The 19,045-nt window shown below is 26.8% G+C and overlaps 5 protein-coding genes and 1 pseudogene across 15 annotated transcripts; 4 read left to right on the top strand and 2 right to left on the bottom strand.

Moving 5' to 3' along the window:
* The first annotated feature begins 1,169 nt into the window (after positions 1-1,169).
* On the top strand, positions 1,170-3,376 carry LOC118451113 (uncharacterized). The gene is made up of 4 exons (XM_035887297.2): positions 1,170-1,364; positions 2,757-2,834; positions 2,940-3,012; positions 3,092-3,376. The coding sequence occupies exons 1-4, from the start codon at positions 1,359-1,361 to the stop codon at positions 3,325-3,327; spliced, it is 393 nt and encodes a 130-aa protein (XP_035743190.1). The 5' UTR covers positions 1,170-1,358; the 3' UTR covers positions 3,328-3,376.
* A 210-nt stretch (positions 3,377-3,586) lies between these two features.
* Positions 3,587-6,938, bottom strand: LOC118451110 (uncharacterized). Of its 2 annotated transcripts, none has more exons than XM_085658801.1 (7): positions 6,867-6,938; positions 5,907-6,338; positions 5,172-5,336; positions 4,927-5,064; positions 4,535-4,783; positions 4,159-4,403; positions 3,587-4,079 (listed from the first exon to the last, which is right to left on the bottom strand). In XM_085658801.1, the coding sequence occupies exons 3-7, from the start codon at positions 5,263-5,265 to the stop codon at positions 3,825-3,827; spliced, it is 981 nt and encodes a 326-aa protein (XP_085514927.1). In that variant the 5' UTR covers positions 5,266-5,336; positions 5,907-6,338; positions 6,867-6,938; the 3' UTR covers positions 3,587-3,824. The 2 variants fall into 2 exon arrangements, with proteins under 2 accessions (XP_085514927.1, XP_035743185.1); XM_035887292.2 differs by lacking the exon at positions 6,867-6,938 and adding an exon at positions 6,402-6,690.
* LOC118451108 (nucleoporin Nup43-like) lies at positions 5,340-7,215 on the top strand. Its single transcript, XM_035887290.2, has 7 exons — positions 5,340-5,781; positions 5,878-5,982; positions 6,053-6,177; positions 6,247-6,368; positions 6,445-6,596; positions 6,682-6,928; positions 7,015-7,215. Exons 1-7 carry the CDS (start codon positions 5,668-5,670, stop codon positions 7,185-7,187), a joined length of 1,038 nt encoding a protein of 345 aa, XP_035743183.1. The 5' UTR covers positions 5,340-5,667; the 3' UTR covers positions 7,188-7,215.
* Positions 7,216-7,363: 148 nt separating this feature from the next.
* Unc50 (Unc50 RNA binding protein) lies at positions 7,364-11,031 on the top strand. 7 transcript variants are annotated; one of them, XM_085658803.1, is made up of 8 exons: positions 7,364-7,420; positions 9,498-9,626; positions 9,775-9,911; positions 9,976-10,127; positions 10,197-10,383; positions 10,464-10,597; positions 10,694-10,795; positions 10,857-11,031. In XM_085658803.1, exons 3-8 carry the CDS (start codon positions 9,820-9,822, stop codon positions 10,991-10,993), a joined length of 804 nt encoding a protein of 267 aa, XP_085514929.1. In that variant the 5' UTR covers positions 7,364-7,420; positions 9,498-9,626; positions 9,775-9,819; the 3' UTR covers positions 10,994-11,031. The 7 variants fall into 7 exon arrangements, with proteins under 7 accessions (XP_085514929.1, XP_085514930.1, XP_085514932.1 ...); XM_085658804.1 differs by lacking the exon at positions 7,364-7,420 and adding an exon at positions 7,480-7,673; XM_085658806.1 differs by lacking the exon at positions 7,364-7,420 and adding an exon at positions 7,517-7,538.
* Positions 8,019-9,473, bottom strand: LOC118451107 (46 kDa FK506-binding nuclear protein pseudogene; annotated as a pseudogene).
* Positions 11,032-11,373: 342 nt separating the features above from the next.
* Sara (Smad anchor for receptor activation) lies at positions 11,374-18,627 on the top strand. Of its 4 annotated transcripts, none has more exons than XM_035887278.2 (15): positions 11,374-11,943; positions 12,160-14,250; positions 14,391-14,623; positions 14,692-14,791; positions 14,892-14,971; positions 15,180-15,300; positions 15,749-15,940; positions 16,029-16,151; positions 16,249-16,413; positions 16,490-16,649; positions 16,722-17,137; positions 17,223-17,466; positions 17,555-17,675; positions 17,873-18,034; positions 18,150-18,627. In XM_035887278.2, the coding sequence occupies exons 1-15, from the start codon at positions 11,886-11,888 to the stop codon at positions 18,303-18,305; spliced, it is 4,422 nt and encodes a 1,473-aa protein (XP_035743171.2). In that variant the 5' UTR covers positions 11,374-11,885; the 3' UTR covers positions 18,306-18,627. The 4 variants fall into 4 exon arrangements, with proteins under 4 accessions (XP_035743171.2, XP_035743169.2, XP_035743168.2 ...); XM_035887276.2 differs by having other exon boundaries at positions 11,375-11,943; positions 15,722-15,940; positions 18,150-18,626; XM_035887275.2 differs by having other exon boundaries at positions 11,375-11,943; positions 15,120-15,300; positions 18,150-18,626.
* Positions 18,628-19,045: the final 418 nt, after the last annotated feature.

Here is a 19,045-nt window from a genome sequence, read left to right as displayed (position 1 = left end):
ATCAATCTGATTTTTGTATAATAAGTCATGTTTCACTTGTTCGATATTTTACTATAATATAAAAATCGTAGGGACATAATATATAAAATAATATAATGTATAATATATAATATATTACATTTTTTCCTTGAAAAATAAAAAGTTTCATAATGTTTTAAGGCGTCTGCAAAAGATCTTTATACAAACACATACATAAACATATATATATATATATGTATATATATATATATATCTTTATACATATACATATATATATATGTATATAATTAAACTAAATACATATATATAAAACTGTTTATTTTAGCATGTGTTTTGTTAATCCTCATTTTTAGTATTAACTGAAATCATTAAATATATATATATATATATATATATATTTTGTTTAAATATGAAAAAGAAAATGGCACACGATTGTTTCAAGGGTGTGAATGACCTTATCATAACGCAGCAGGTTCTGATGTACGAACGATGTAAGTACTTAACCCCGGACGTTTTTCTATGATTTACTCAAACTCTTATCGACTACTCCTTTTTTCACGATTTCTTGTTATCGATATTCAATCGTTTTCAATTTACCTTATCGTAAATTCTCTTAGCGAAAGATTGTTTGAAGTTGAAATTATCAAAAAAATAAATAAAAAAAAAAATAAGAAATTATTATCAATAAACATTATAGATATTTATTGTCAATTGTGTAGCTGAAATAATACATCGATGAAATATATAAATTCGATATGTTTAAATCGCATTGAAATTTATCTTTCTCAATTAATCTTTCTTTTATTACATTGCAATTTGAATTTGCATTTCTTAACCTTGAATGCCTTGCCGAAGAGAAATCACATTAAGAATTTTGAACGAATAAAGATCAAATAGCAACGAAGTGTGCAAGGGATGATACATTTTGTCTTCTTAGACGTTATATGTATGTATGTATGCATGTATATATGTATTTCGAGGGTAACCACAAGACTACGTAAGCGAGGATAAAATTCTCCTTCCAATGCAAATGATAAAATACACGATTCACTGTTAGAAAATGAGTATATATAGGTACGGTCATGCGTTCTCCTGGCGGTCTCGATTCTCTTTGATCGAGGAGGGGGTTGTACTTGAAGAGCAAGCGCGCACAGATTTCTTCCTCAAATACGTTTACTCCTTGGCACCCTTCGTGCCCAGAGAATCAAGCAACCCTTTGCCGTTTCTAATCATTTTAGTCAAAGTTCAAATTGTGCGAGACAGTAATAGCGAGTAATATTTCGCTTTATTTTTTTTTTTTTAAAACAAGAAAGAAAGAGAGAAAGAAAGTATCAAGACGAAGGAAAATACGCGAAGAACTTTATTCAAACTTATCCAGAATGAAGGTACGTTCTTTTGTTTTCTTTCTTTTCATAAGAAAAGATCATTTTCCTTCAACATTTTTGACAAAGAAAAAAAAAAAAAAGAATTTGCAATAAGATCGTTCTTTATGATTTAAAAATTAAACAGTCGAATTGAAATTGAATATCGATCAATGAATACCTATTAAAATTTAATAGTGGCGAATGATGAAGTTAATTGTTTGTTATTTTGTTAAGAATATAAGAAACTTGATCTCCTTTTTTTTTTTTTTTTTATATGTCACCTGTTAGATAAATTATATTTATGCTAGGAAAACAAGAAGTTATGTAATACGTGGGCGATCTAACGGCAATATATGTATGAACGTTTAAATTCTTTACAAGATTCTTCGTGTTGATATATTTATCATGGGACGTCGTAGATATATAGTAATTGCTTTTCAAAAAACTATGATATGAAGACCGAATCACGTTGTAATATTTTCATCACTTTATTTTTAATCTCGTATCGAACGTATTTTGATTTTGTCAAAGTCATTAGGAAAAAAATACTTTCACGTTCTTTTTATAAAATTAATATACTTTTTTCCTTTTTTTTTTCTTAATTTTTTATTTTTTTTATTTTTATATTATTTTTATTTTTTATTAAATGTACATTAATAGCGATATACAAGTATCGCATATTTTCAACGACATTGATATTTACCATTAATATAGTTTTAATGACGTGTCAAAATGGCCGTTGACAGACATTTCACACTATGGAAACTTTTATATTTTCTCTTTTATTTTAATATACTCGAGAATATAATTATTTTTTAAATTGCCTGTTTTATACATCTAAATTCGAGAATGGACGTCAATGAAAAAAAGAAATTGTACAGGACTCACCTCGGAAACTATAATATTTCAAATTTTACAAATTCGCTTGCTTCATGATTAATTATTTATTTCAAAATTTTTAAAGCAACAAGTGTTCAATTTTTGATTACATATACACTGTAACAAATCTACGAATCTAATTAATACGATTGTTTCGAATAACATCATAAAGATCTATTCCTCTTTGATAAAATATGAAGTATTAATGTTAATCGATAATTAAGCAAAGCACAAAAGTGATTGTATAACGTTTCCACTTTATTTAAATTATGTAACAATAGGAATTAGTAGGCGATTATGAGATTATATGAATATTTTTTTCAGAAATAATTCAAAATGTTTTTCGAAGTTCTTCGAACTTTTTATTTCTCAATCACAATTATTTCCTTAATTCATTTAAATCTTCAATTCATTTGCTCTTGTCTTTAGAAAATCAAACGAAGTTACTTGTATTTCCATCGTAAGAATCTTTAATTACAATTAATCGTTCTTTAGTTCCATTTATAATTATCAAAATTTACTTTGAATTTTTAGATAATTCGTTACCTTTTCTTCATAATACCATTAATATTCTTAATAAAGATGGGATACGTAGAAGGAATGCAAAATGAGGTAAGCTATTAAATAGAAAAATCATAAGCATTATATGATTTTGATTATTTACATCTATTACGATATTTTCATATTTCGTTTAAAAATTATTCTGATCGATTTCAGCGTGATATCTCGAACGCATTTTCCATGTATGGAACATATAAAATGAAAAGACCATTTTGCAATGCGTTTACTGGTGAGTTAATTTTCATTAAAGAAAGAAAGGATCTCATACGATCCTTTAACATTTTTGTTAAAAGGCTAAAATTTCACAGGCTGTGGAAGGAAAAGGAGTTTTTATGGAACTTCAATTCATTCTCCGTACTTTGATTCTAAGAAAGGAATTAGAATTCGTCTTCCGATACCTATCTATAAAGCTTTAATAAATGCGGCTTCCGAAGAAATTCGAAACACAATTTCTCGAGGTTCTAATGATTATGAGCTCCCAGAGATAACACAGGACTTCACAGTTTTACCCGATCGAGAATTAGCACTGGAAGAAATTAATTGACTGATAGAAATTAATATAAGTACTCCTTTAGATTCATGAAATGAACAATCGAAAGTCAATATATTATTAAATTATTTAGAATTATTTTATCTATGTTTAATAATATTTTTAAATAAGTATATCGATCGAAAGCGAATGATTTAATTTATTCCATTTATATATTATTTTAATATTGTGATATCAATTACGAAGATGTTTTTAATACATCGCAACGTCATTTCGATATCTATTGATTCATATCGCGTAAATATGAATATAATTGATAATATATTTTTACCGTTTTTATATTATAATTAATTTTGATGCTTTACGCCACAAAAAAAAAAAGAAAAATTGTGTTATATCTGTAAAAGAAATTATAATAAACGAATTTCATGTTGTAAAACGAGACATTGGATTTTTCTCTTTTTTCTTCTTTTGTTTTTTTTTATTTTTTTTTTGTTTTTTTTGTTTTTCTTTCCACGTCATTTCAATTGACATTCAAAGATCGATAATACTTAAAAATAGATAACAAGTTTCACTAATATACTGTCGTTCCAAATATATCGAGAATGACTTGTACCAGTACGAAAAATCAAAGGTAATCTAGAGAGTATAACATTTCTTGGGATACTTAAACCAACACATTCTGGATTATCCGTTTCACCAATCGATGTAGGACGTTTCCAAAAATATTCTGTACAGAGTGCAGTTGGATCCCAAATACGAGAAGGTCTATCCTCTTTCAATTTTTCTAATGACTGATCTAAAATCTTTAATAAACAATATTTCATATTTATAATATCGAATAAGTTAATTATTAAGATTTCTCTATTTATCGGATATTCTTACCGACAATTGGATTTTATAAGAGAACGGCCATTTAACGAACGGATCGTATTGACCACTCGTTAAACCAACGCTTATAAACACAGTACCATCTGGAAAATATTTCGGTACAATTTTTAAATACATCGCGTAACCAGGTTGACCCACGTAAAAGGTTGAACTACGTTCGAAACGTGTCCTATCCCATTTCGAAAGTTTCTCCTCGAAACCCCTAATTTCCCAATAATACGTAAAAACGTTTAAGGATTCTGAAAAAAAAATAAAAAAAAATAAAAAAAAAAAATAAAAAAAAAATAAAAAAAAACCTTAAATGTTTTATACAAAAACGATAATTAGATAAAAAAATGAATAAGTAAACATTCATTCTATTTTCACTAACTATTCAACGATTCCGTTTTGATCGTATAATTAAATTCATTGATCTCGTTTTGCCTTGGAGAAACATTATGATTGTTGTAAAAAATCTTATAATTAGATTTAACGTTTTGTTTGTTATTTCGATAAATCGTATCATTGATTTTTGAAGAAGTATCACGTTGTTCCATTAATGTACGAAGAAGTATCTTGATCTCCTGTAATTCGTCGGATAAATTTTTTTCTAATTTTTCAAATCTCGCTTCTACTGTTTCTGTAAGAGAATTCATTTTTATGGAGTTAGTCGTACGAGCAAAAAAAAAGAAAGAAAAAAAAAGAAAGAAAGAAAAAACAACAGAAACGAAAGAAAAACTGTTCAAATCAAAAAGTTACAGATCTTAATCGAACGAATCTTACTTGCATTGCAGGCTCCTGTGAGAACTTTTGTTACGGTAGCATGTGCGTTTGCGACTAATTCCTCCGTTGAAATTTTACAAACTGCATATTGCGTTTCGATAATATTATTATCGTCTCTAACATTGCTTTCGATTTCAACTGAAAATACACGCGTCGTGTTTTATCATAAGTTATGAAAGACCAATAATATATTCTTTTAATAATGAATTTTTTTCGTTATTGTTTTAAATTTTAAATCTATTTACCATTTTTCGAAACTGGTACAATTGCACTAACGATAATCGAATACAACACAAAAATATACAAAAGTAATATCGAACGTTTTATCATTATCGACATTACGAATGGTAGGACGTTATAGAATCATTTGACTCTCGTCGAGATTCTAACTTTCTAAGATGGTGATGTTCCTGGAGTCCACAGAAATAGATTTCATCGAATTTCATCGCTTGGATGAAAATGGCGCGAGCGTGATATTAGTTACGAGCGCGGGAAATCGAACTTTTTTTTTCGTATTAACCGTTAATACGTGATTTAGTTTAAATCATAAATTTTAATATATAAAATAAGAACAATTTAAAGATTTATAATTCGTTAACATTATATAAATATATTTCATTAAATCAATACACATTTTACATTAACTTCAGAATTACTCTTCTTCTTTTTGATGTGATCTGTAACTTCGTTTATAATATTCTTGTTTTATTGAAATTTTGACAAAAAGTGTTTTTTTTTAAAATGAGCGAAAATGTCCAAGGAACATTTATATCTCAAAAGATTTCAAAGATAAGATGGAAACGCGAAGATTTTGCAGAAATAAAAAACTTTTTAACCGGCAGTTGGGACGATCCGGTATATGAATGATACATAACCTAAATTTTTCTATTGAAATGAGTTTATGAATAAAATAAATTATTGTCATCTATAACGTTTTATTCTAATATCTAGGTAAATAAAATTACATATTGGTCTCTTACAACAAACGAAGATGAAGAAACATATCCAACTATTGCTTCTGAGTATTCATTTCTTGGTGATGTTACAGAAATAAAGGTTCTATATTCAAGATTAAATATACAATAGATGTTGTTTGGTTAAGATTAATATTATGTAAATTTTACAGTTTATAAACAGTAACTTTTTTGTGGCATCGTCATCTTTAGGCTCTGTTAAACTATTACAAATCCATGAAAATCCATTTCCTCAATTTAAAGAACATATGGCATGGGAATTTATACATAATTTTAAGTAAGTAAACTTCATGATATATATAACTCTGTGCAAATTCATTACTATGATTAATGTTTATTTATATAGAACATTAGATTATGCTCCATGTACTGCTCTTTCTAATTTCGAGCAAGATATAGTTTCGGTGGGTGAAGATGGTCGAATCAATCTTCTGACAACTACACAACAGAAACCAGTTAGAACAATTGGTAAATATTAATGTTTATATAATGTACACTTACAAGAATTTTAATTCATATGAGCAAACTTTATTTAAATTTGTAGAGAATGCAGATAGCTGTTCTATTTATTGTGTTGATTTCCTAAGACATAGTGAAATACTGACAGGCAATTTACGAGGACACATGAAAGTTTGGGATTTAAGAAATGATCATGATACTCCTGCAACTACTTTTATGCTTTCAGAACAGATCAAAGTATCGTATACACTTCATATTTTAATCTTTTTTGTAATTAATATAGTCCTTAAAATATTAAATAATTATATAAAATATTTTTCAGACTGAAGCAATGAGTATCGCACATCATCCTACACAGAGGCACATAATAGTTGCAGGTGGAGGTGATGGTAGTTTGACTGTATGGGATTTAAGACATCATACTTATCCCATATCACAGCTTAATGCTCATGCAAAAGCAGTTAGTGAAATTATGTTTCATCCAGACAGACCAGAAAATTTATTTACATGTTCAACCAGTGGTGAATTGTGGCATTGGAACAATACACAGAATTCAAAATTAAGATTAGGTAACTTTATTTTTCTAGCATGTATATATATATATATATACATATTCATATAAAATATGTCATTCATATAGTAATTTTCATTGTAGATTCAACAGACACTCATTGGTTGAATACAATAGGAACAAATGGTAATATTAACGTTACATCGCTCTGTTGTGATATGCATAAACCAATAAATAGTATTGATATTGATAAAACAACTTTACTATTTGGATGTGATAATGAAGCTATGTATATTATTAAAAATGTAGCTATATAACAATTTCATAGAATAAACATTCCTTTCCATACTCTATGAATAATATTAATAATTATATATTATAATAATTACATATATATATTATAATATGTAAATATTTTATTTAATTTCTATTTTATATGTAGTACTTAATTTTATTGAAGTTTACCGGTTAAACCACTAGGGAGCGCGAATGATAGCGATTTCAGCACACCTATCTTCACGTTGTAAAACGTCAGAAAATTGAGAAACATGTAAATAATGTTGATCGAATATAAAAGCGTATCTCTAATCTTTTTATTTTTTGTTACGTTTTAGTAAATTAATAGAATCTTAACATTTTTATGCTTAAATATATTAATGACTTATGTGGTGCTTATAAATATTTTCATATCTCGTTTATGTAGCAATCATATTACATCTATCATTCTCTCTCTATCCAGTCATCCAATCATAATTAATATATGTATGTACATCATCAGTTATCCAACTGTAAAAAAAAACCCGGTACGCATTAATTCCGATAAAAGAAATTTATATGAAAAGATTAAGATACATAAAATTGTGAATTTTCATTAAGTGTATGATGCAAAAATTAAAATTTATTGTCTTATTTATATTGTTGACATTTGACGTATGACATAAATTAAGCTTATATCTAATGTTATAAAAAAAAAAAAGTGTACAGGTAATTTATATTAATTGTCTAATAGCTAGAATGATAATGTGACAATAAACATAATGTTTCTTTTTCAATTTCATAATAAAATTTGTTTATATCACTTATTTCAACATATTTGACATACATAAGGTTAAAATATATTAAATATCACATATAATAATTATGTTGCATCTGGTATTACATTTTATCGAATACAATTTGAATAATATTATTATTTGAAACTAACCAAAAATTCGTTTTACTTGTTTCACGTTAATCAGATGCTCTTAGTAATCACAAGCTTAGAAATTAATCAAATCATATTAAGATTTTTTTAAATATCATTGAACATTTCTTAATTCAATTTCATATTCAAGCGTACTATTTCCAGGAATATAAGGGGGCAAACCTCTAGCACCATATCCCATAGCAGGAGGAATTATAATTTGCCTCTTTCCGCCAACTTTCATACCTATTATACCTATGTCCCATCCTTTAATCACTTGATTTCTTCCAAGTTTAAATTTAAAACCATTTCCCTGTTTACTCTCATCAAATTTCTTCCCATTCTTTAATTTACCCATATAATAAATGGAGATCAATTTTCCTGATTTTGCAACTGCTCCATTGCCTATCTTTATATCTTTTATTTTTATAGGTTTAGTTTTCTTTATCTCTCTTAGAACATTTTGTACTTTCAATTTTTTCTTTTGTTGTTTTCTATCTTGATTTCTTTCTTCATCTTCCTGTTCATACATTAATTTTCTTTCATCTTGCATCTTATCTTGTTGTTGGATTTGTTTGTCTTTTTTATTTCGTTTGATAAATTTATTTTCTATTTCGATATCTTCTTCAATTTCTTCTTTGTCTTCAGAGACATCAATAGACTCCATATTTAAACAAAGTTCATCATCATCATCAGCTTGAAAACTATCATCTATTTCATCTATTCCTATTCCTTCTTCATCTTCATATTCATCTTCATCTTCATCATTATCTTCTTCTTCACTCTCAGTCCCAGTTATATATTCACTGTAATCAGATTGTAATTCATCCGAAGATTCAATTTCACATTTCATTCGTTTTGATTTTAAAGACACATTAGGATAATGCATTGCTTTTCTTTTTATTTGTTTATTAGCTAGTTGTGAATCTTCATTTCGTTTTTCTTCTTGTTCTTTCAAAATTAATTTATGATTCAAATATCCAGTTAAATGTACATAACTCTCACCATTACATATGAAAGTTATTTCATTTCCTTTTTCAAAATTCAAGTCAAGTGATACTTGCCATATTGTGCTTTTTTTCAGGTTACAAAGTAAATAATTCGTATCATTGTAAGTTATCGTAACTTGCACTATTTCATCATTGCCGGTTGTAGTATCCAAAGTCGCCATAGACAAGTGAAATGGTATTTCAACGGTTTGACTATATCGTTTTTTTGGCTCCATTATTAAACCCCAAAACATCTTCACTGTTTTATTGTATAACTTTTCATCAAATTATAAATAATAGATGTATTAATATTATATATTATGTTATAGTATTCGTTTCTAACTTTTAAAAATAATATCGTCCATAGCAGGATAATACAACTGACTAAGCTTATGACTTAAATTCATCTAACGTTCTCTCGTGTCAAATGCCTTTGTTTTCTTTTTTTTTTCTAGTTTAATCATATATTTACATTCGGGAGGAATATTTGAAAAAGTCATCCTAAGAATTTACATAAAAATAAATTATGTTGTATAATCGAGGTTATGCATTATTTTTGTCTACAGGTCGAATATAAAATAAAGGTAGCTTTTTAATTATTAATAGTAATATTTAAATAAATTATTATTTTCTTACACAAGTTTACATTCTTTAACGATATAACACTCTTATAAATATATTTCTAATTGTATACAATAGTTATAAAAAATTAATTGTTAAATTTTTTTTCAGAAGAGAGACAGTAAGAAAGCAAAAATCATAACTAAGTAAACAAAAATGAAATTTTCAACTTCTCCTCCTACAAGTCGTTGTACATCTCCAATTTTAGTAGATGTAGGATCAACGTTACCAACGCCTGTTACATATAGGTATGACATAGAAATCTTAATCTTTTTAAAGACATAATATAAATTAAATATGATTATCTTACAGGCATAATTGTATCAGTGCTGCAACAAAATGTTATAAATATTTGAGGAAGTTATTAAAATTTGAACAAATGGATTTTGAGTTTGCATTATGGCAAATGATATTTTTATTTACAGCACCACAAAAAGTTTATAGAAATTTTCAAAGTAGAAAACGTAAGTATTCTATTACAAATGTATAAAAGAAATTTAAAATTTTTAATCAATTAAAATTAAAATTTTCAGAAACAAAATCACAATTTGCAAGAGATGATCCAGCATTTTTAGTATTATTAACATGTTGGCTTTGTATTTCTGCAGTTGGTATTGCCGTAGTTTTGGGATTAGGATTTTTCCAATTTATAAGACTTTTACTTTATATGATTTTTGTTGATTATATTGTTGTTGGTTTAATAGTAGCCACTGTTTTTTGGTAATAACCATATATAAATATATATCAAATCTAAGCGTTTGTATTCCGTATTTGTAATCCAATATTTTTATTACATATAGGTTTATAACTAATCGATATTTAAGAATTGATAAAAGTCAAGATGTCGAATGGGGATATGCATTTGACATTCATTTGAATGCTTTTTTTCCACCTTTAATAATACTTCACATTCTACAACTTTTTATATATAACGGTAAGAAAATTTGAATCACATTTATATGTTGTAACTTAAGACAAGAATAATTTCATAATATATGATACATTAGAAACAACTAAAAAAAATTTATAGGCCTCATAAATACAAATGTCTTTGGTGGACGATTTGTTGGGAATACACTTTGGTTTATATCTGTTGCATATTATATATATATCACGTTTTTGGGCTATACAAGTAAGTTGTATTAATTGTTTGCATATTACATAAAAGTATAATATTAAACGTATTTTTTTAGGTGTTGAAATACTTCATAAAACACATATCATTTTTTCTGCTCTACCAATAATGCTGTTAATATATATAATTACATTATGTTCTGGAATCAATATCAGTCGTTTGATTATGGATTTTTATCACTATAGAGTTAATTAAATATATTATGTATATATATATATATATAAGACAATTTATTGTGAAAATATTTAAATTTATATAATATAGGTTTTTTTATTTATGTAACATTAATATATAAGAAAACCTTATAAGAGTAATCCTGAGCAACATAAGAATTATTTTGTTTATATTAACTATGTATTGTTTTTACATTTCCCATATAAGTTAAAATTTTTTACTACTTAAAAAGTGATCCAATCTGAAATTTGATTATTAATATTAATTTATCGATTAAATATTACCTACGTTATATAATTCATAAAAATAAAGATTTATTCAAATTTGCCGCCGATTAACGAACTACTGCGCAAGTAAAAACGCACAATTTGGCAACACGGCAGCCAGTAAAGGATGACTTAAGTGTATAATAGTAAACTGTACAATACAATGACAACCGCTGTAAAATGACAGTTGTCAATGTAAATAGGTTACCATTATACTTTTCATTGACAAATAGTCCACGTGATGCTGAAGTCGCTTGTATCAATTTTCCAAAATCCTAGTTTCTTTGTACAATAACAATCTTTTAAAATGATATTTTTCATTTTCTTATCAAACGAGTAGTGTTTAAAGAAAAAAATATTGAACTGTAGTATTTTGGTTTTTTTATTTTTTTTTTTTTTTACATTTTATAATACGGAAATTTTATTTCTCATAAAATAACAAATCTCGACATTAGGATTATTATCAAGAAATATTATTCGTCGTTATCTTTTCTTACGTGTTTACAAAAAATAATTATATACGTATTTAGTATCAGTGCACATCGTTCTTGCGCCTTTGACACTGTTACTACATGTTTTACTATCAAAAATCGTATAAACCTGTTTTATACATGGTACTTATTCTATAAACACCAGTAATTTATACAATGGAGAAATTTGCAATTGATTTAGACAAGGTTCTCGATGATTTCGAATTTAATGAAGGTATATCAAATTATTTTTATTGATATTTATTTTCTTAATTAAATTAATTAAATTCATAATAGGTTTGTTAATATTTGTTATAATTGTTTGGTATGCGTTATGATATATTTTATACGTACATAAGAATACTTATTGTTCGAAATATTCAATTTCTACGTATAATATAATGTAATTAAAATAATATATATATATATTTTTTTTTTTTGCTTTTTTCAGATTGTGCAGAGCAAATAGCCTCTGTAACTTCTCCCATAACTAATGCTACATTGACTGTAGATAGGTGTGGCATAGAATCGACGTCTACAAATGTAACTACTGTTGACAGTGGAAGATTAATTCAAGAATTTGAAGTATTATCATTTGGAAAGCATGAGAACAGCTCTAATGTTATTACAGAGAGTAAGTCTTCGCTTGACAAAAGCATGATCTTGCCTCAAAATAATTATCATAAAGATGATTCAATACGAAAATGTACAGATTCCATAAATCATTTTCATGCAGAAAATTCTACCAATGACCATAAAGTTGCACAAAAGCAATGTATATATCATCAAGATTCTGAACCAATTTCTATTACAATTTACAATAACACATCTCAGCCGTTATTGACAAAACAACAAAATAGTAATAACAATCAGCAACTTCAAAACAGATATGATAAGAAATTAAATCAGCCAAATATAAAGCCTACTGTTAGCAATGTGTTAAATAGTTTAAACGAATATATAAATGCACCAACAATAAGTTTGGATTATGTAGACGGTATGTTGGATAAACAAGATATTAGGCCTAAAAAACAATCTGATATGGTTAACGAGGAAAAAGTTATATCTAGTACAAGTACAGAGATCATTGATCATAATTTAATTAAAACTACAACAGATAAAAATAAAGTAGATGAAGAAATACTCAATGATGTGGAACAAACTGTTGTTCTACCATTGAATCAAGATGTAATAGAAAATAAAAATCAGTTTGTTAATACAGATACACTGGAATCTTCAAAATTACATGTAGAAAGTAGTAAACAGGATCTTAAAAATATTGAATACAAAAGTAAAGAAGTAGATAATAATGAAGATATTGATTCTGATAAACAAGAAAAAATTATTCAACCCAATACAGAAGATATTCAATATGAACATATTCATGTATTTGAAGATAAGAAAATTAATGACACTGCTTCAGAAGATGTATCAGAATCAGATACTGCATGTAAAATAACAGATGAATTATATACAACTAAAATTTTAGAAACTGAAGCAATAAATATTTCTAATGGGATAACTTCTGAGAAGATAAACGAATCTCATATTGATGGAAATACATTGCCATCAAATTCTCATGAAACTACGAATGTCACATATTCTGCCCAAAAACCAGTTGGTTTTAATAATATGAATGATTTATCAGAAGAAGAATTAAATAAATATTTAGAAACATTAGAGATAGAAGAAAAATTAACGGAAAATGCACTACATCCACAGAATGCCTTGTTATCTGAAGCATATAAGAATACAACTGAGAACAATATAAGTAACAATACATTTTCTTATGAAGAGTCTAAAGACGATAAAAAAAGTCTTGTAGCAACTAATAAAATTGACAATAGCCAGCTTGTAGAAAAAGAATTTAAAACTAAAACTGAAGAATGTTCTGAAAGAAGTTCTGTTAATAAACATGATCAAGACATAGTAAAAGAAAAAGTATCTGATAATATTTTACATGATGAAAGATATTGGAACAAATCTAATAATTTTACAACAGTTATACCTGTAAATAAAGAAGAACACATACAAACAAAAAGTGATAATAACATAATAGTTAAAGAAATGGAAAATCCTGTAGATAATGTAGAATATGTTAAAGATACAGGGACAAAAAATCAACCTACAAATGAAGCACAAAGTTGGGCATCTTCTGAAAATAAACATGTATTTAAAATTGGAAATAATGAATCTGATCAATCAGAAGAAATTTTACAACCTGTTAAAACTAATGTTTGTACAATACAAAATAATAAAGATATAGTTTCATCTTCAGAACAAAATAATAATCAAATTAGTGAATTACAAATACTTGGTAATACTAGTTATGATACCAAAGACAAAAGTCATAGGTTACAAGATAATAAAACTTTAAATGATATTGTTAATTTATGTACCGATATACAACCAAAAAGTACAGATGTGTGTGTGGAAAATAATTCAGAACATAATGAAAATACAGAAGGAGGAAATAAAGCAATTCGTCCACAAACTTTAGATATCGCTTTAACAGTTAGTATGAATGACCATCATACATCAGGTATATAATATTATATATTTTTTTTATATTTTTTAATAAAAAAATAATTATTATATTATTTAATCCAAAATATATCATGAATACTACTTTTAATTGTAAATTTCTATAATATGAAATGTAAAAAAAAAAAAATAATACAGGTTCTCCTAGCACCACTTCCAGGCAGCAAGGTACATCAGAAAATGAAGGTAATGGTACTAACAGCCGAGACATAGTGGTTGATCTCTCAGAAATTGCTTTAGCAGAATCTATTAAAAAACTTGGAAAACAACCACCCTTCTGGATTCCTGATAGTAATGCTTCTAGTTGTATGTTATGTGATTTAAAATTTACTGTCCTTAAGCGACGCCATCATTGTCGTGCTTGTGGGAAGGTAAATGGTGACTTATACAAATCTAAATTACATTATTTGTTTTACACTTTTTTTTATTACTGTTATAGGTACTCTGTAGCAAATGTTGTAATATGAAATACAAATTGGAATATCAAGGTAATATCCATTCAAGAGTCTGTGTTGCCTGTTATCAGCTTCTAATGAAAGGTAAATGTTTTTATTTCCAAACACGTATAAAAATATTTGAATAAATATTGTTTTCTTTTTCTTTCTTTCTTTCTTTTTTCTTTTTTTTTTTTTTTCATAGCTGAAAATCAACAAGAGGCAAATAATTGGCCTACAAACTGTGTAAGCTATGGTAACAATAGTGAAGTTAACTCTCCTCAAGTAAGTATAGGGAGTAACATAATGAAGATTAATAAATATAGTAATCCTACAGCTCTCATATAGATATGTTATACTTGGAGTGCATCTTTTTAAGAAAGAAAAGAATTACTTATTGCTAATAGTAGGATTATTTTATAAATGATTATAGGGAAGACCACCTAATCCAAATAATCCTATGGAATATTGTTCAACTATACCACCTTTACAGCAACTAGCAGGTGGATTGCCGCCGCCACCACCAACAGTAATGGTGCCTGTTGGTGTTCTTAAAAGGGAGGGTAGTACAAAGCAGCGTTCAGAAGGATCTAAGTCTGTCATGTTTAGCGATGGTGAGTAACATTTGTACAAAATAATTATATATTATTATCTAATTATTATATATAAAAATTTATATATTGTTTAGCTAAAGGCCTGAAACAAGAGTGATTGATTTAAAATATATCATATTTTACTCTTTTATTCATCATATCTCTAACTCTGTCATTCTTTAATTATTGGTAGTAATTTTACAAATGTGTATATGTATAATTATATAACCTGTACGACTATAATCCTAAAACCATCCACATGTATATATTCCATCCATTTATGTTAAGTTCTTTATTTTTTTGTTATCTCATTAATGTTAATCCCCCCCCCCCACATATATATTTTATTTTCTGACTTTAGTTTTTTTAAATACATATTTATGTTATCAATCCTGCCCCTTCCTATTTGTTTTTTTTTCACACACAAATAAACTAAACATAGGAATAAGGCCTGGATGTGACCTGACAGAACTAGATTCATCTTGGGATTTAAAACCACCTTATCGGAAAACAGGAAACAAGCGAGTATCTGCGTCTGACTCATCTTCAATGTCCAGTGGAAGTAAAAAACAAAATCTGTTACCTTTGGATCCTAATACAAATAGTTACATACCACAAGATCCTAATATGCTACCACCAACAGTCACCATACATAAAGGCCGTAAGAAAGCGATATTATATTTCAAATAATTATGATTAGATAATATCAATCACTTTGCACTATTATAATTTTTATTTTATATTTTCAGAAATTTCTTATCACAACGTGACCGACCAAGATCTTCTTTACAGAACATTAAAGAATGAATGTGAACCACCAGTAATGTTTGCAATTAACAAAAATCTTTATGCATATGTTAAGATAACAAATTGTAAGTAGAAGATATGATCTATACAATATGAACAAAAAATAGATATAAATTCTTTTTCTTATGTTTTTTTGTCTTTTTTCTTTTTATTTTTTTTTAGTAAGCTGCTGTGTAAACAGAATATGTTGGAATGTTACTTCAAAAGGATTGGCTTGTGTTGGTCAAGATGAAATTATATTATTATTAGAAACTTTACCTGATGAAACTCAAATACCAAAAGATCTTCTTATGTATATTAATCATATATACGTAGAAGCAACAAAGGGTTAATATTACATATTTCTTTTATCCTTAAATTACAAAATTGTTTATAAATATTTATTAATTTTTGATACACATAGGCAATACGATGACAGAGCTTTCTGTCTCAATACATCAGGGAGGCAATCTTTTGGGCTCCCGTGAACATGCAGGATTTTTATTTATTCGACAAACCTTACAATGTTTACAAAAAATTGTTTTACCACCGGCACCTTTTCTAGTAGGCCTTTTAATTCATAGGTATGTTGTAAAATACAATTATTTGTTAACGTCCAAAAAACATATTTGTATCTATTTACATTTATTTGTCAGATGGGAGACTCCATGGGCAAAAGTATTTCCATTACGTCTTGTATTACGTCTTGGTGCTGAATATCGTTATTATCCTTGCCCGCTAGTCTCCGTTAGATTTCGAGATGCACTTTATTTCGAAATTGGACATACAGTTATGAAAGTGTTAGCGGATTTTAGAAATTTTGGATACACTTTACCCGGTGTCAGAGGATTAACGATTCATTTGAAAAATAGAACAACGGATGTTATGTTTCCTAGAAATAGATATGATCAAGTTATAAAAGGTCTAAATAATTCTAATGATCATGTTTTGGCATTTGCCTCGAATTTTAGTATTACTGCTGATTCACATTTAGTGTGTATACAAACAAATACAGGAGATGAAAGCAGTTACCAAACGCAAGCTATTAATATTCAAAATAAACCAAGAACAGGTACAATTTATTTATTGTATTAAATAAAAACAGCTATAATATATAATACAAAAAGTATACATAAGCGTAAGCGTTTCTTTTCTAGTAACTGGAGCAAGCTTTATTGTCATTAATGGTGCATTAAAATCATCAATGGGATTGTCTGCTAAGTCGAGTATAGTAGAAGATGGTTTAATGGTAGAAATAATGCCAGAAAAAATGGAAGCTTTAAAAGCAGCTCTTAAGAATATGCATGACTTTTCAATCGGCTGTGGACGTCAAGGTGCAGCAGAACCGGATGAAACTGTAAATATAAAATGGGTAGAAAATGATGTGCAATTTAATTTAGGGTAAGGCTAATAGATCTTTTAAGTTCATTACGTATTGTAGTGATTTTTAATTTTTTTTTTTTTAATTTTAATAAATATATACTTACAGAGTTAAAAGTCCTATCGATGGACAATTAATGGATGGTGTACCTTCTATAAGAGTTCATAATGCTACTGATTATAGAGGAACCAGTCGATTTATTCGTTGGACGGAAGTTTTTATTATCAAAGTATGTATAATATTTTATTAATTTTACCTTATATATTGAAATAATAATGTGAGATATCATATATTTTTCGATTCACATATTTTGTAAATCGTACCATTGTATACAATATTTATTTATTCAATGTAAATAAATTAAAATAAGTTTATTGTTTTATACATTAAAGCAATAAATTATAAAAAAGAAAATTTTATGTGCAGTCAGATGATCATCCAAATGGTGTTCACGATCCTATGGATATAAATAAATTATCAGAGAGTATAGCAAGGGCAACATGTGCAGCTTTAGTTAAACTTTTAGATCTTTTAGCAACTGCAGGACTTACAAAAATTGGTGTTAGAACAACTATTCATCCAGATAATGTAAGTTATAATTATATAGTTTAATTTAATTTATTATTAAATATGGGAAATACACACACATATATATATTATATATTATAATTTCATTCTTTAAATAATGTAATCATTTATATAGGTTGGATATGAAGCTGGTAGTGAAGGTGCAAAGTTACCACCTATTTATATGAACAGTCTTGATAATGAATTAATTCAAATTCTACATAAAGCTGCACAAAGCAGTCAAGATACCCATACTGTGCTTGAATTAATATTCTATGTGCTCGATGAGTAAAAAAAAATTATGTACATATATTGTGGCATCTAGATAATTATAGTTGAATAATGTGGCAAGATCACACACATACATTTTTTTTTTCAATTTATATTAATTGATTAATTGTAACATAGAAAATTCAGACATTTACTTGAATGTTGGATTATTATTTTCTATGTAATCATGAAACAATAATAGAATGATTCAGCACTGTAATATATCTTCCTTTATTGCTGACTGTTTTATCTCATAAATGTATTAATTATCATTGTTATGTTAATAATATTGTGCTTAAAACATCTCATTTGTCGGTCTTTATCTAATTTTATTATATTATGACTACAAAGCTTTTGTACATAATTTCATTAAATCAATAAAATTTTATTATTATAGTTTTATGTAAACATTCTGAAAAATTTATGAAACTTTTTCAACTTTTTTTTTGTTTTTTATAATCTATTTCCAATGAATCTCTCTAAATATGTAAACAATATAATTTTCTTGTTATCTTCTAAAAATAATGGCAATTAATTTTTGCAAAACAAAAAAAAAACACCTTTTAGGAAGTATTTAATATATAATTAAAATTAATTTTTTCGTTAATTTACGTAAAATAATTCATACATAAATTGCGAAATGTTATTAGATCATTAGTTGCAATTTTTTTTTGTTTTTAATACACCTGTAGCATAAAAAAAACGTATATTATATATATATATATATAATATATATTATGTGTAATGAAATTCAATAAAAAG

This window comes from Vespa mandarinia, chromosome 8, assembly GCF_050613455.1.
Source record: "Vespa mandarinia isolate Hongniang chromosome 8, ASM5061345v1, whole genome shotgun sequence".
Lineage (NCBI taxonomy): Eukaryota > Metazoa > Arthropoda > Insecta > Hymenoptera > Vespidae > Vespa > Vespa mandarinia.
The sequence above is the reverse complement of the archived record's forward strand: the minus strand, read 5'-3'. Positions and strand labels throughout refer to the sequence as shown.